General features: G+C 45.0%; 1 protein-coding gene across 2 annotated transcripts in view; it reads right to left on the bottom strand.

Annotated features, from left to right (window-relative positions):
- EXT2 (exostosin glycosyltransferase 2) overlaps positions 1-11,556 on the bottom strand; it is a 104,443-nt gene extending 92,887 nt beyond the window's left edge. The window contains exons 1-4 of one of the 2 annotated variants that reach the window (XM_050955339.1): positions 11,422-11,556; positions 7,357-7,922; positions 7,088-7,177; positions 967-1,083 (exon numbers count right to left, since the gene is read on the bottom strand). In XM_050955339.1, the coding sequence (XP_050811296.1) occupies positions 967-1,083; positions 7,088-7,177; positions 7,357-7,892 (743 nt within the window). In that variant the 5' untranslated portion in view covers positions 7,893-7,922; positions 11,422-11,556. The remainder of the gene's footprint in view (positions 1-966; positions 1,084-7,087; positions 7,178-7,356; positions 7,923-11,421) is intronic. The other variant, XM_050955338.1, reaches the window with a different exon arrangement.
- Between the last annotated feature and the right edge of the window lie 3,870 nt (positions 11,557-15,426).

Raw genomic sequence — 15,426 nt, 5'->3', positions numbered from 1 at the left:
CTCCACTAGAAACATGCCTATTTGAAGATGATCACCACTGCAATCTCTGGAGTGGGGCCAGCCATAAGCACTATGCTTCATTCCATGTATCATCTACATAGGTCTCAGCCAGCTACCAGTTAGGGAACATGACTATATTCTAACAGCAATCTTCCCCCACCATTCCCCAACACATAAGAACAGCCATACTGGGTCAGACCAAAGGTCCATCTAGCCCAGTATTCTGTTTTCCAAGAGTGGCCAATGCCAGGTGCCCCAGAGGGAATGAACAGAACAGGTAGTCATCGAGTGATCCATTTCCTGTTGCTCATTCCCAGCTTCTGGCAAACAGAGGCTAGGGACACCATCCCCGCCCATGCTGGCTAATAGCCATTGATAGACCTATCATCCATGAATTTATCTTGTTATTTTTTTTAACCCTGTTATAGTCTTGGCCTCCACAACATCCTCTGGCAAAGAGTTCCACAGGTTGACTGTGCATTGTGTGAAAAATACTTCCTTTTGTTTTTTTAAACCTATTGCCTATTAATTTCATTTGTTGACCCCTAGTTTTGTGTTATGAGTAGTAAATAAAACTTCCTTATTTACTTTCTCCATACCAGTCATGATTTTATAGACCTCTATCATATCCCTCTCTGTCGTCTGTTTTCCAAGATGAAAAGTGCCAGTCTTATTCATCTCTCATACGGAAGCCATTCCATACCCCTAATCATTTTTGTTGCCCTTTTCTGAACCTTTTCCAACTACAATATATCTTTGAGACAGGGCGACCACACCTGCAGGCAGTATTCAAGATGTGGGCATACCATGGATTTATACACACAAACCTATAACACTTCCACTATCACCATTTCTTACAAACCTGCCCAGTGCCGTAAGCAAGTCTGAAGTTATATCTAGATGCTAACACCACAGATTTAACAAGTTAGTGAATGCAACCAGTCCAATTCACCAAGATCAGCTTACCCTGGTCCCCGCTCTGGCAGCTCCACCTCTGCAGACAAAGGGCTGTAAACAGGAATACTGACATCGTAGCCTTGCCGATAGGTCCACGTGGAGAAGCCTCCTCCAGCCAACAGGGCTCTGAAAGCGTAAGGAAATGAAAAGATTGTGAATGAAGCATGTAGGATATTATGTTTAAATTCCGGGTCATGATACTTTGTCATCATTCCTAGCATATCAGCTGGCTTTTCTGCTTTGAGGTGTCAGTGTCTGTAGTACTTTTATCAGTGGCTTTCCCATGAAGTTTTATCTTTATTTTAACTTACCCCAGCTGCAGTACAAAAGGGAACTGTGAATATTTCTTTAACATGCAGTTATACTGGCTCAGAACTAAGGTATCAAACTCCCCCAAAGGACCAGCCTGCTCTGGGTGCCTCAGAATAGCTTTGATAATTCAAGCGGTGGAACTCTTTGAATCTTTACTGAGCCAGTGTCTCCACTGGTTTTTGGAGCATAGTGATGGTAGAGGTGGTATATTTTGGATGAGATGGTCCTGATCACTTGTAGTCACTAATGATCCTGTTGTCATAGCTAAATTTCAGTTTGAGTAATTACATCCTAAATTCATTCTATCGGTCTAGCTCAACACCAAATTCTTCAGTTCCTGCCCTACTTCGCGTCTAATGTTGCTCTGAACTGTTAGAGGCAAGCTGCATTTCAGTTATAGGTGCAGTGATTTTTTGTATTTCTTAAAACGCAAAGATTTTTCAGAATTGAAGGAACTATAAAATTGTTAACTATTATATTTCAGAATATACCACATAAAATAGTCAGTTTACTTAGATTTTACATTAAGGAAAATGCTATAAATGGCAAACACACTGACAAAAGATAAACCATATGCTCTGAAATAAACCTCAGAGCAGATGAAGCTTGTAGTACTGTCTATTGAGAAACAGAAGAGTAATAAAAGGTGGTTATCATAGAATAATGAAAATGTACGGCTGGACAGGACCTCAAGAGGTCATCCAGTCCAGCCCCCTGTGCCGAGAGAGGACCAAGTGTGCCTAAATCATTCCTGATAAGTGTTTGCAGAATCCCCATCACTGAAGATTTTTAAGAATAGGTTAGAAAACCTCCCTATATGTAGAGCCTTGCAAATCTGCAGATATCCACTTTATAGTCATGGATATCCACAGACCACGTTTGCAGATGGATGCAGATCCAAATTTTACATCTAGAGCCCTGCAAATCAGCAGATATCTGCGGATCACATACAGATACAAATTTTGTACAGGGGAGTTGCATCTTACGCGGGGGTTAGGTTGTGAAGTCAGTGCGTAAGGTGAAAATCGCGTATAGTCAAATGTTTATTGAGTGGAATGGTAGGCGGAATCACCCGCACTACAGGCACAGTATTTAAATTGTTATTTTTCTCGTTTGTTTTGTTTTGCCGAGCTCGTATAGTTAAAATTGCATAAGTTAAATGCACCTATGATGCGACTCCATTGCATCTATGTAGGGCTCTACCTATACGAAGATACAATGTACCCTCCCAATGGGAATGCCTTGACTGTCGTGCAGATAGTCCATCTATGGCTTTCCCTGTGTAGGGCAACCTTTTGCCGGACAGAAATGAAGAGCTCTAAGGACTGGAAAAGAACATGATGGAGAGAAAATAATGAATCTTCCATATTGCCAGCAGAAATTTGAACTCTAGTGTATTACACACTTGCTATTCCTGACTGCGCTTCTTTGAAACATGCTAGCAGGGAGAGACCACCTTTCAGTCCTCACTTCACCCTCAATGGCCAGGTGGCACAATGAATGCATTGCCCTAATTTAGGAAATCCCGGATTCAGCTTCTTTCACTCAGCCTTCCTGAACAGTTCATTACACCCAGTCATTCACTACAGAACGCTATACTTTAAATTGTCCTAAAGATACTGAGTCTGCTCAAATTACCATATAAAGTAATTTACACTGTAGAAAAATATATTTTTCCAATGCCAGTTCCACCCAATTTCTGGTGAAAAGGAGCAGAACATGACATACCATTGTACTGGGCAGTACCGAAAGAATCCCGAGGAGCAGCACTCGTTGTCTGTAATGATTAAGATGATTATGGATAGTAGCCATATTGCCAGAGTTCACTAGCTAAGCAGGGATATGTCTTGTCAGTACTTGAATGGGAGACATCCAGAAAATGCCAGGGTGTGACAGGAAGCAATACTGATGATTCATTAGGTGACTCTCTTGCTTGGAATTAGCACCGTACCAATTCCTTAGCATGATGTTTGAAGATGCTGTCTTTCACATTTGATTAAAACTAAGCTTGCAGATTACTCTCATAGACTCTAAATTATTTTTCATCAGAGTAAGGTGTCCCAGTCAGATTCCAATAAATAACTACTTTAATAACCTTGAAGTTTCTACAGGATGCTTCACTGCCTGTCCTAAACAGTAGCGTGGAGTTGTTCTGTGCTGTTAAAAAGCTACCACCCTTTACTCCAGATATGGCTGCACTGCAGTGATGATGCAAGCAAAATATTTTTAGTTTGTGCTAAGGTGCTACAGAAACACAAGATATTTTGAACTTGCAGTTCTGTATAGGTGATCAAACCCAAACATATCAACACTAGCTAATTACACATTACAGAGAAAGAGGTTACTTGAGAACAGGATGAAAAATTTAAAAAGTGCTAAGCCAGAGTGATTATTTTGGATTGCAATGCCCTACCTTCAGTGACTGTGTCAAATGTTGCTGTGACTATTTCCCACCCTTCACATTTCATGTTCCTTGTCTCATTCGCATTAATTCAATTGCAAGGCAAGGAATGAAAATTTGGATTTGGCTCACGTCTTACTCCTCTCGTGCTTTTACACCCAGGTTATTTTTATCCCTTCGTGAGAAAACTGCAACCAGATTGTTTTAATTGGATCTGCCGCATAACATGACAGCCTTGAGAAAGCAGGTGTGCATCACACAGATTTTTACCAAAATAAACCCACAGGAACCAATACCAGTTAAATAACTCCACTCAGAGTTTCATCATACAGTGCAGTAAGAGAATCAAGGTATTAGCCTTTAGTACTGAAGACAAGCAGTCTTTAAATAGCATTGAACTAAAGATGAGTGAACATGTTCTCAGTTCCTTTCTCCTCCCTTCCACCCCACCCTAACCTCTTCCCAGTCAGAAAGTACAAAAGATTGTCTGCGTTCCCCTTTGCTGTAAGTTTTCTTGTTCATGTCCAATATTTACTCTGGAGCATCACTAGTTTTCTCTCCCGTCCTGTAAACCCACCCTCCTAAACCTCAGTGCTGGGATGTAAATAGCGGTTAAAAAAAGGAACCATGTAACCAATTAAAAATTTATCAGTTAAACGTTTAACCAGGGGTGCTGGTTACTAAGAGTGAAGGGGTGCTGTTGCACATCCACGTTTTATGCAGCCCCCCATCCCTCCCGACTGCCAGGCCCCAGAGCAGCAGTGGAGTCCTGGGCTCTAGCCAGCAGTGGAGTTTAATTGTTAAGCAAAACTGGTAAGATTGATGCTTATCAGTTAATTGGTTAAGCTTTTACATCCCTAATCAGTGCCCAACTCAATAGTTAATTCAAGAACCAATAGTAAGGAGGCAGGCTGCCTGGGGACTTGTTAGGTAGGGTTTCCTTCTATAGACTAGGTTTAGGTTTACCCCAAGAAAAAGTTCTGCATTGCCTTGTCTACCAGCTAATGGAAATCTTTCTTCATCTCTCTGATAGCAACCACTATATTACCTGATAGAAAATTTTTAGAGAGTCTGTTTTCCAAGCATTAAGGCTAGGCGGCTACGTATTCTACAATACTGTCAGCAAAGCAGTTTCTGCACCAATTAAACATACTACTTAGTACTGACAACCCGTGTTTCCATCTTCAAGGTCATGAAACCAAAAGCTTTCAAGCTGCCTTCTGGAAATCCTGATATTGGTTTTAAAGCGCTAACAAAACAAACAAAAAACGAACTAGTGAGGTAACCTAGCTAAAAGTTTTCCAGTTAAAGGAATACCATAAAAGACATCACTACTCTCCTCTGCACATAAGGTCTTATTTTATGCAGATTAACGTTCAGCACTGAATCAACACAACATATTTGTCATATTTCATGAACCTTACAATGTGCTGTTTTTGGGCCATATATCAGATTTGGTACATGCTAAAGAAATAAAGTAGACTCTTTGTGCAAGCTTCCCAGACAGCACCAATGTATACTTTAATATTGACCTGCTGCACTCCTAGGAAGTCTAGTGCTATAGCCTTACAGAGACTACTAATGCACTTCATTCTTGACCTTCAATTCTGTACAGCTAGTCTTGGTAGATTTGAACTGAGGTCTTCAAAAGTGAAAGCTTCATGTAATAACCCCTACCACTCAGGCTCTCTGAAGATATTCTGACTACAAACAAATGTGTCACTGATGGCAAGTTTTACCAAAATGGAGTCATGTTTTGTTACATAGGACTTCATAACTTTCTGTTGCAACAAAGCAGTTTCTTTCACTCGTCTGACCCTGTTCCCCCTGTAACTAATAGACCTCAGAGGATTCAGAACTACCTGACTTCTCCCAGTAGCATGCCATATGCTTAAAACAAACAACTACTGAAATAATATATTTGTTGTGTATGAAGTCCAAGACACACAAGGCCAATTTTAAATGGATACTTGATACAAAAGAGGTTAATAAAACAAAGTTGTGAAGCACATAGTAAACCTATTGCATTAATTCAACAGATCTATTCCTTTCATAGGTACAGTTACTATTATATATTATGTACCAAAACAGAGCATTCTATTAAACAGAATGCAAATGAAATGAAAACCTCTCAAAATGACAGAACTTAAGAGAACACAAGTGTGAGAGAAGTTACATGTTTAACAGGTTTTAATGGTAAAAGAATTGCTTGACTGCCCTCTTCAGGCCAAATTTGTGTCAAAAGCACCTAATGTGTTTTGTTTTTTACCTTTACTGACATTAAACTGTAGTTGCAGTCAGAAACGTAACTCCAAAAAGTATAATGAACACAGCTAAAAAAAATCTGTTTTGAAATAAAAAACACAATCTGTTGCCTATGTTGCAAACAAACCAAGATCTAAAAATCCAGCCACATTCTCCCTCATATGCTATCATTGGTAGTAAAGATCCTGCAATCACATTTTGCTGATCATGTGGCAGAAGAGGTCCATCTTGTTCTCTAATAGCTATATTCGTTTTGTAAGGCCTACTGCATGTGGGTCAGTGAAGTAAAATTATTTACTTTTTTATGCTTAATATAGTTGGAAATTTCTTCCCTTTCCCATCTTTCCATCTAAAGGGTCTGTTCTTTATTATAGCTATATTCTTCGTACCTTAATTCCCTCTTTTCACCTTCCCAGAATGCCTATAGAGAAACCTACCCTACAACTAACAATTAAGATAAGGGTTCAAAACTAGTAATTTTCTGGCAGGAATTTTCAAAATGCACAAGCCAGAGAAGGATAGCGAAAACCAACAGCGTTATAGTCAGCGATAAATTACTGGATCAGTGCAATTCCTGAAATCACACACACCAAAAAATCAAGCTCTGGTGTCAAAATCATCACATTCAATGTTGAGTCAGCTAGAATAGCAATATTGTTTCTTTTGAATACAAAGCAGGAGCAGCCAAACTTTGCCCAGCAGAGGTAGCTAGAGAGGGAAGCCCAAGAATGGCTTCTAATTTGATTTAAATGGAACACAGTCTGTCAGTCTTCATCTTCACTAAAATGTACCCTGTGGAGGCTACAGGTTTAAGCATCGAATGCTTCACCTTGATCAGAGGAGTCTAGCAGCTAGGATCAAGATGGAGCATTGACAGCTGCAATATTACCATGGGCCACACACCCTGTGAATTTAAGGATGAGCTACATTGTAGAATGCCATGAGCAAACAGTTGTCCTCTCAACTTAAAGAAGCTAGACAGTCCATCTCCTATCAAAACAGGGTAAGACATACTCCACCTATGTAAGAGTCAGGAACTGTTTTGGATTTGTATTGGGACTACCAAGAGTCCTGAGCCCCGCTTCCTCTTTAAAGACATTTTATCCTACACACTGCTCTCCAATGCACTCAAAGAAACTGCATAATGCCTACCTATCTCTGGGAACATCCAGTGCTGTGTTGTAGTCAGGTGGCCCCCCAGGCAGCATGTTGAACAGCAGGTGGTTTGTGCCTCGATCCCACCTAAAGAGAAGAAATAATTAAAGCCAGTTTGAGAGCTGTTCCCTGAGACATGGATGCCAGACTCTCCCAAATTCTGATCTCAGCTCTGACCAGGGCTCACTGTAGAACTTTTCCCATCACTAACCTTATCCTTTCCAGCTCTAACTTTATGATTCACAAAGGAAGGTTTCTGTAGGTACCTGGATAACTGTGCCAAGGCTTGAGCAGTTTCCTTGATGCGGAGCGTGTTCTGGTTCAGCACATCTATGGATGGCACAAAGAGGCAGGCCCGGTTGACATCATCTGTGTAGAAGTCACTGTCAGAGATAGCAGTCAGCAGCTCGTTGTACTCCCGAGAGATAGTGTTGCTAACCAGCATCCCATACTCATCCACATATTTCTTCAGTGAATAGATATAGACCTTGATCTTGTTTTTGGGGTTGAAGCCACAGCGATAGACATCAAAGCAGGTGTGCATCCTACAGCTGAGATCTCCCCGTTCTGGGATGGGGCTGTCAGGAGGAAGCTTGACTACAAGTACATCATGGACACTGCGCTTTTCCACTGTCCAATCACTGGATGACTCGATGGAATGTGGCCAGAACTGGAACATACCCGTGGCAATAAGGCCAAGCAGGACAATGGAAAAGAGTGTGATGTAGTAGATGCGGTGCTTGGTCTTCATTCTTGGGATGAGGGCTGGACCCCGGGTGTTATATTTGGCTGACGCACACATAATGGAACTAGCCACTTCTTCCTCATGTGTCTAGAGGATGGGGAGACAAATGCACAAGGTAAGAATAGGGACAATTTTAAATGTGATAGAGAGACACAGGTATCACAAAGAACAGGAATGGCAGAACAGAAATATATTCAACTCCCTTTTGGGAAGGCTCCTTTGCCTCAGAGGACTGCACTGACATTCGTCAGATATTCAGATCTTCCATTGGAATGTTAGGTGCTGGCTGCCCCCTGTATCAGGAATGACACTTGGAAGCACCAACACAAAAACAGTTACTTGCTGGGACCAACATCCTTATAAAATATTTCAGCCAAACTGTTAACAGCCACAATGTCAGAATAACAAATGGGTCAGAGATTTGAAAAAAAAAAAAAAAAAAAAAAAAAAAAAAAAAAAAAGTCAGACATATAGGAAAAGTCATTATATAGGTCCCACCCAGTCAGTCTCCCAGAGAATGTTCCCAATGTATGTTTCCTAGTATTGTGTGCTCAAGGACTGGGAAAAAGCAGTTAAATGTACATTAAGTATATAAACTACGGCAGCAGGGGAATCTCCAATGCCAAACTCAATCTCATTCAACTCAGATTAATGGGTATGTGTCACTGATACTCTTACTTGCCCAAAGCTGGGTATCATACAGGACTCGCAGTCAAGATGCAGTCACTAATCTAGCACGGGTTGTAAAAAAAGTATACAGTAACCCTGCATAAACACCACCTGTCCATCCTGTGTGGACTAGAAAGATACTAATGTACTTTTTGTAAGAGCAGGTGATTGCCCTGGTGTCCTTGGCAAATGTGCTCTTTCATTCAAGTGCAGCATCAGCTGGTTCTCTCTCACCACTGAAGAGGCACTTCAGTAGTGCCATGTGTATATCCTTGTGAAATACTCTGATGAAATACTCAAGATGAAAAGCATAATATAAAAAAATTAACTGTAGCTGGGGATTGATAACATTTTCCAGGACTGATCATGTAGGTTAATTTTTGTGCTTTCAAAATTGTGGTTACTAAACAAAACCAACTTGTAAACTTAAGGGTGAAGGAACAGCAACTCAAGAGAGAGACATAATAACCAAACTGTCTGTTACATATATAGAGTGTTTTGGTTTTTGAGATCCAACATAGTTAGAACTCAAAACTTATCACATTAAGGAAACTGATCATGGCTCCAACTTGTAAACTGTTCAGCATCAAATTTTTGCAACATGTTATCAGTGCTTTGCTCCTCTACAGCAGTGATTCTCAAACTAGGGCCGATGCTTGTTTAGGAAAAGCCTCCGGTGGGCCAGCTGGCTTGTTTACCTGCCCCATCCACAGGTTCGGCCAGTTGTGGCTCCCACTGGCCGCAGTTCACCACTCCAGGCCAATGGGGGCTGCAGGAAGGGAGGCCAGCATGTCCCTCGGCCCGCACCACTTCCTGCAGCCCCCATTGGTCTGGAGCGGTGAAACGCAGCCAGTGGGAGCCACGATTGGCCGAACCTGCAGATGCGGCAGGTAAACAAACCGGCCAGGCCCGCCAGGGGCTTTCCCTGAACAAGCACCCTAGTTTGAGAACCACTGCTTTAGAGCATGGCTGATATAACCATATATTCTTCCTTTTGTGGGAAAGTGTAGAGGGCAGTTTTTGAGAACTAAAAGAGAAATTTAATGGGAAAATGTTAGCCAGACAGAAATTATACAAGAAACCACCACCACCAAACATGAAGAAATTGAAGAGTATTTCAAAAACAATAGTTTTTACCAGAGAATGTTGGGACAGAGGTTGTTTGCAACTTGAATTGATAGCACTTATGCGGCACAGCAAGATGTTTTAGACACCACTTAAGAAGTTCTCAACTTTTAATGCTTCAAGTCAAACTAGGTTCACATTCTGATTTCAGTTAAATAGTTTTGCCAGCCTACTATTGAACATTCAGCAGATAAAAGACTGAAGTCATAGTGTAGCCAGGAAAAAGAACAGGAATTTCACAGTATTACTGTCAGTATTATTGCCCAAGATCTTCTATGCTACTTCTACCTTTTAGTCAAATTATTCCCTCACTCCCCCCAGACATCGCTGAAATCATCTGATTTATCACAGACATTATACATTTGTGACAGGCTCTTGAGTCACTGAGAAAGACTTTTTTTTCCCCTCAATGTCAGTTTCAGACAAGGAACTATTTAATCATTTTTATATACTGCATAATTAGTCTCTAGAATGCACAGCCACCAGATAAAGGCAAAGTCCTTAAGAGACTTCAAAAAGGAAGTAGACATGTATAAGAATTAACACAGTTACATTAAAAACCCCTGAAAAAATGAAGAGGGAATATTAGCCTTTCTGCTTCAGGGCATCAAGGATAAAATATTAATGATTAGGAAGAAGCTTCCCTGATCGACAGGCTATCCCATAACCATCTATGAACAGACCCTTTAATTGAATTTCACTCACTCTAGACTTCCTAGAGATTACAGGGTTGCTTCCATCTTCCTCTGAAGCAAGTGGTACTTGTCACTACTAGATGGATACTACTTTAGACAGACCTCTGGTCTGATTCAGCATCGTATCTCCCTCCCATGTTCCTAAAAACTATGAACCTTGAGTGGAGTGTGGGAATGAATGTGTGGAGAATTCTCAGATTACAATTCTATAAAATTATATTAGAACCCTTATCACTCAAGTTGTCAAAGAACAGGCCTAGCACTAGCCTGGTTAGCCCAGAAAGCCTTTGTTAAAACAAAACTTCTCCACAAAAGCACTTGGTACCTCAAGACCCCATACAGAGATGCATCCATATAAGAACAGTTGTGGGAGTGGAATGAAGCTTCAGCAGTACTGAGAGACACTAACAGGAGAACTGAAAGTGAGTGAGTGATAGGTCCTGCCCCCTCATTGATTTCACCTGCATCTCAGAACACAAGATTTAAAATCAGTTTCAACCCATAGTATTAACAAAGGGTAAAATAAATGTGGTTTATAGCCCACCCACATGTAATAAGAAAAAAAATTTAAATAGTAGGAAATATATAGAGGGTTGAACTAGATGGTCTCTTCCAACCCTAATATTCCATGATTCTATGGCTAGACAACTGCCCTACTTCAGTGCAAGTTTTCGGAGGAACACAGCACCTGAACAGTGAATCCTCCCCTGACCTGATTCCCAGTCAGTTTCTCCCGTATTCTGTCAGGCGCAGTCCGACACTCCCAGACACAGAAATGTTGAGAGGGAGCAAGGGGCTGAACGCCTGGTGCTGGCGACGTGCTCCCCGAGCGTGTCCCCCCACCTGCCCACTGCAGCGCCCGCAGGATGCCTGCAAGGCGGCTAGACAAATCCGTCACCCACCCACCCACCCGCTCCCTGTGACACGGCCCCCCCCGCCCGGCCGGAGCTGGCTGCCTCCCTGAGCAGCCCCCCGCCCGTAACCCCTTGTCCCTAACGGCGGCACCGGCACAGCCCCCCTGCGGCTGCCAGGCCGCAAGTCCCAGCGCCCTCCGCAGCCCCACCCGCCCCCAGCGCGCCCCGGCTCCCCGGCCTCACCTCAGCCGGCAGCGGTGCAGGCTCACGGCCTCATGTCAGACCGAGCGGCCCCGTCCAGCAGCCGGGGGGCGAGGGGCGCTGAGCCGGTCCGGGGCAGTAGCCGGCGCAGAGCCACCCACCCCGCCGCCGGGCCAGGGCTCAGCGCGCATGCGCGGGAGGGAAGGTTCGACGCGCATGACAGCTCCTAGCACAGAGACCCAGCGTCTGCGAGCTGCGGCGGGTCGGCGCGCATGCGCAGTAAAAGTAGCTCGCTGGCCCGTGGAGGAGAAGCACGTGGCTCTGCGGCTGCCCGTGCCTACTCCAGGAGCGGGGGGCGGCCCCGACATACGGCAAACCGGCTGCGGTTGGGTTGGACATCGCGGGGTGACGCTGTCTGGCAGCAATTCTGTATGGAGCAAGAGCTGGGGGACAGGGATGGCGCCAGCAGAGGTCGGGGGCTAGGGAGTCGCCAACCCTCCAGATCTGGCCTGGAGTCTGCAGGAATTAAAGATTAATCTTTAATTAAAGATTATTCATGTGATTAAATCTCCAGGAATACATCCAACCAAACTGGCAACTCGACAGGATGACCAGGTGTCCACTTTCAGCTGGATGTAAGGGTCCCTGGCAGCTCCAGTTAGCACTGCCGATCAGACTTTTAATGGCCCAGTCGGCGTTGCTGCAGATATGGTGACCAGATGTCCCGGTAAAATTGGGACTGTCCCGATATTTAACCCTTTGTCCTGCATCCCGATCAATGTACGATTGGGACACTATTTGTCCCGCTATTAAGGTAACAAGGTGAGCGGGAGCACCCACAGGGAAAAATTGCAGCCCCTCCTTGCCTCCTTCTCCCCCTCTGCCCCCAGTGCACTGTGTCCCTGTTCCTCTCCCCCCCCAGCACTTCCTGCCTGCTAACAGCTGTTTGGTGGCACTTAGCACTTTCCAGGAGGAAGCGGAGCTGTGGTGCACTCAGGGGAGGAGATGGAGACAGGCAGAGCAGGGGTGGGGACTTGGGGGAAGAGGGTGGAATGGGGGCAGGGTGAGGGCAGTGCAGGGGTGGGAAGAGGCAGGGGGCGGGCGAGCATCCATCTGGCAAAGGGGAAGTCAGCACTGTAGGGGTGAGTGGCGGGGGGGTAAAGAGGCGGGGAGGTGAGCGGTGGGTTGGGGATTGAAGAGGGACACAACAAGCCAGTGACAGGTCAGGGGATGAGGACGGGCGCGGTGGGGAGGGGCACTGAGCAGGGAAGGGTCAAGACCTGGGGCAGAGTGGAGGCGGAGCATGGGAGGAGTAGGGGTGGACTGTAGGCAGGGCTGATGGCACCTCACTGTGTCCCAATATTTTAGTGTGGTGATCTGGTCACCCTAGCTGCGAGGCTAAAACAGGCTAGTCCCTACCTATCCTGGAGCATCATGCTGCGCCCCAGAAGTGGCCAGCAGGTCCAGCCACTGGGCTCCATGTGCTGCCCCACCCCCCAGCACCAGCACTATACTCCCATTGGCCGGGAACCATCAAATAGGACCTGTGGGGGTGGTGACTCCAAATCCCTCAGCCCCACTCCTCTGCCTGGAGCCCCCTCCTGCACTCCAAGCCCCTCATCCCCAGCCCCACCCCAGAGGCTGCACCCCCAGCCAGAGGCCTCACCCCCTTTCACATTCCAAATCCTTGTCCCAGCCCAGAGCCCCATCCTGCACCCTGAACCTCTCATTTCTGGCCCCACTCCAAAGCCCACACCCCCATTTAGAGCCCTCACCCACTCCCACACCCCAACCCTCTGCCCCAGCCCAGTGAAAGTGATTGAGGGTGGGGAAGAATGAGCCACTGAGGGAGGGGGAATGTAGTGAGTGGGAGGAGGTGCCTCAGGGAAGGAGCAGGGCAGGGGTTGGGGCTAGGGTATTCCAATTTGTGCCAATAGAAAGTTAGCAACTCTACAACCCTAGGAATGGCGGCTGGTGGTGGCAGCAGGGATGGGTACGTGGCTGGTGATGGGGGTGGGGATCAAGGTCATGGTTGGTGGTGGAGGCAGGGATCAGGGGCACAACTGGTTAGGTGGGATTGAGAGCCTTGCTGGTGAGAGGGATCGGGGCATGGGTGGTGGTGGGGATCGAAGGCATGGCTGGTGGGGGTTGGGGATATGGCTGGTGGGGGATCGATTGTGGGCATGGCTGGTGAGGGTAGTGGGCTTCGGGGGGCACTTCTGGTCCTAGCTGTGGAGAGGATGGTGTGGCTGGTGTTGTCCAGGGCCAGGGTTAGGAAGACTCTATTGGTGCCACCTACTTCAGGCTGTTTAAGACTGCCGGCATAGCTCCAGTTCCACAGGGGACCCCACAGCTACACGTCCAAAATCATTTCCAAGTTCTGTGGTACACTATCAAGTTAAGTCACATCATTAGGAGAGGATCATGACCTGACACGATGACATCATGTTACATCAGGGGTTGATGACATTGCAACGGAATGACATCTTTGACATGAGGTCACAGGCCTGTGGCATGCAGGTGTAAGATGTAACTGAGTTGTGTAATCAGGTGATAACATTGCAATGCACTATGATAACATTCTGGCTCAGTGTTGTGTTCCATCACATTGTTATTTATTTTCCACAAGGTACCAGTATTATACATATGGCCACGATCATTAATATGGTTTCTGGGACTCTGGTTGGGTGATCTTCAGTATTAAAAGCTCAAGCCCCTCTCACTAGAGCAAAAGGAGTAACTCCTTTAGCTGTAAGTAAGAAACAGTCTGTAATACACATTGGAGAGTAGTGCATATCTGATTACACACACTAAGCTGGTGCACCTCACCAGGCATCATGTGCAAGAAGAAAAAGATAGAATGATACCTACAAAAAACTTGACAGTGGTGTGCTGAGACCACAGCCTATCATGCTGATCAATATTGTCTTATTATTTCCTTGTACATACCCATCTGTCTTTCAGTATCCATCTGTTAGTCTCTTGTCTTAAACTTAGATGGTAAACCCATTAGGGCAGGGATTGTCTTTGTTCTGTATGTATACAGCACCTAGCACAAGGGAGTCCTGGTCCATGTCTGGGGTACTACAATAATATCAATAATTATGTCCCACTCCAAAAAAGTCACATGGACTGTGAAGAAACAGCATTACCACATAATACTCAGATCACAACAGCCATGCTTGTGCCATATACAGAACTGAGAAAAGTGGAAAACCCCAGAAATGGGAGACATTAATCCTATTATAAGTTTCACCTGCATTTTGTGCTTCCAGTGCAGCTGCAAGCCTATTCATGTGCCACCAGAGATGGTATGAAAGGAATTTCCTATCTTCAAACTGCAACAATTCAAAATCCCATTTCCTCTCTTCCCCTTGGGCGTCTTTCCCTTCACTTGGAGTGCAAAACCTGGAGCCAGGAAAGCTACATTCTCTTAGGAAGGGGATTCATTTCTTCAGCAGCACTTGCATCCTGCAATCATTTCCTCATCTGCCACTGACATAGGGAGCAAGAAACCAAGGGAACTGAACTGACTAGTGTAGAAGCTCTAAGTAGTTTGTTTTCATTTCTAGCTTCTTTAGAAGCTTCCACCAAGTCTCCTCAAGTACTTCAATTTATAGTGCAAAGAGCCAAACCCCACAAGTGACAAATACCAAGATCTACTTTGAATGTTGAGGGATTCCTTAGCTCTAAGGGCTTGGCTACACTGGAGAGTTGCAGTGCTGGTGGTGGCTTTACCGCGCTGCAACTAACACACCATCCGCACTTGCAAGGCACATCCAGCGCTGTATCTCCCTGGATACAGCGCTAGCTGTACTCTACCTCTGCCTGGGGAATAACGACTGCAGTGCTGGTGATGCAGTGCTGCTCTGCCAGCGTGGCCACCAAAAGCGCTGTTATTGCCCTCCAGAGGTATTCGGAAGTATCCCAGAATGCCTGTTCAGCCACTCTCCTCATCAGTTCGAACTCTACTGCCCTGGCCTCAGGTGACCCACCCTTTAAATGCCCCGGGAATTTTAAAAATCCCCTTCCTGTTTGCTCAGCCAG

The sequence above is a fragment of the Gopherus flavomarginatus genome, chromosome 5, assembly GCF_025201925.1.
Source record: "Gopherus flavomarginatus isolate rGopFla2 chromosome 5, rGopFla2.mat.asm, whole genome shotgun sequence".
Taxonomy (NCBI): Eukaryota; Metazoa; Chordata; order Testudines; family Testudinidae; genus Gopherus; species Gopherus flavomarginatus.
This window is presented reverse-complemented; position numbering and strand designations above follow the sequence as displayed.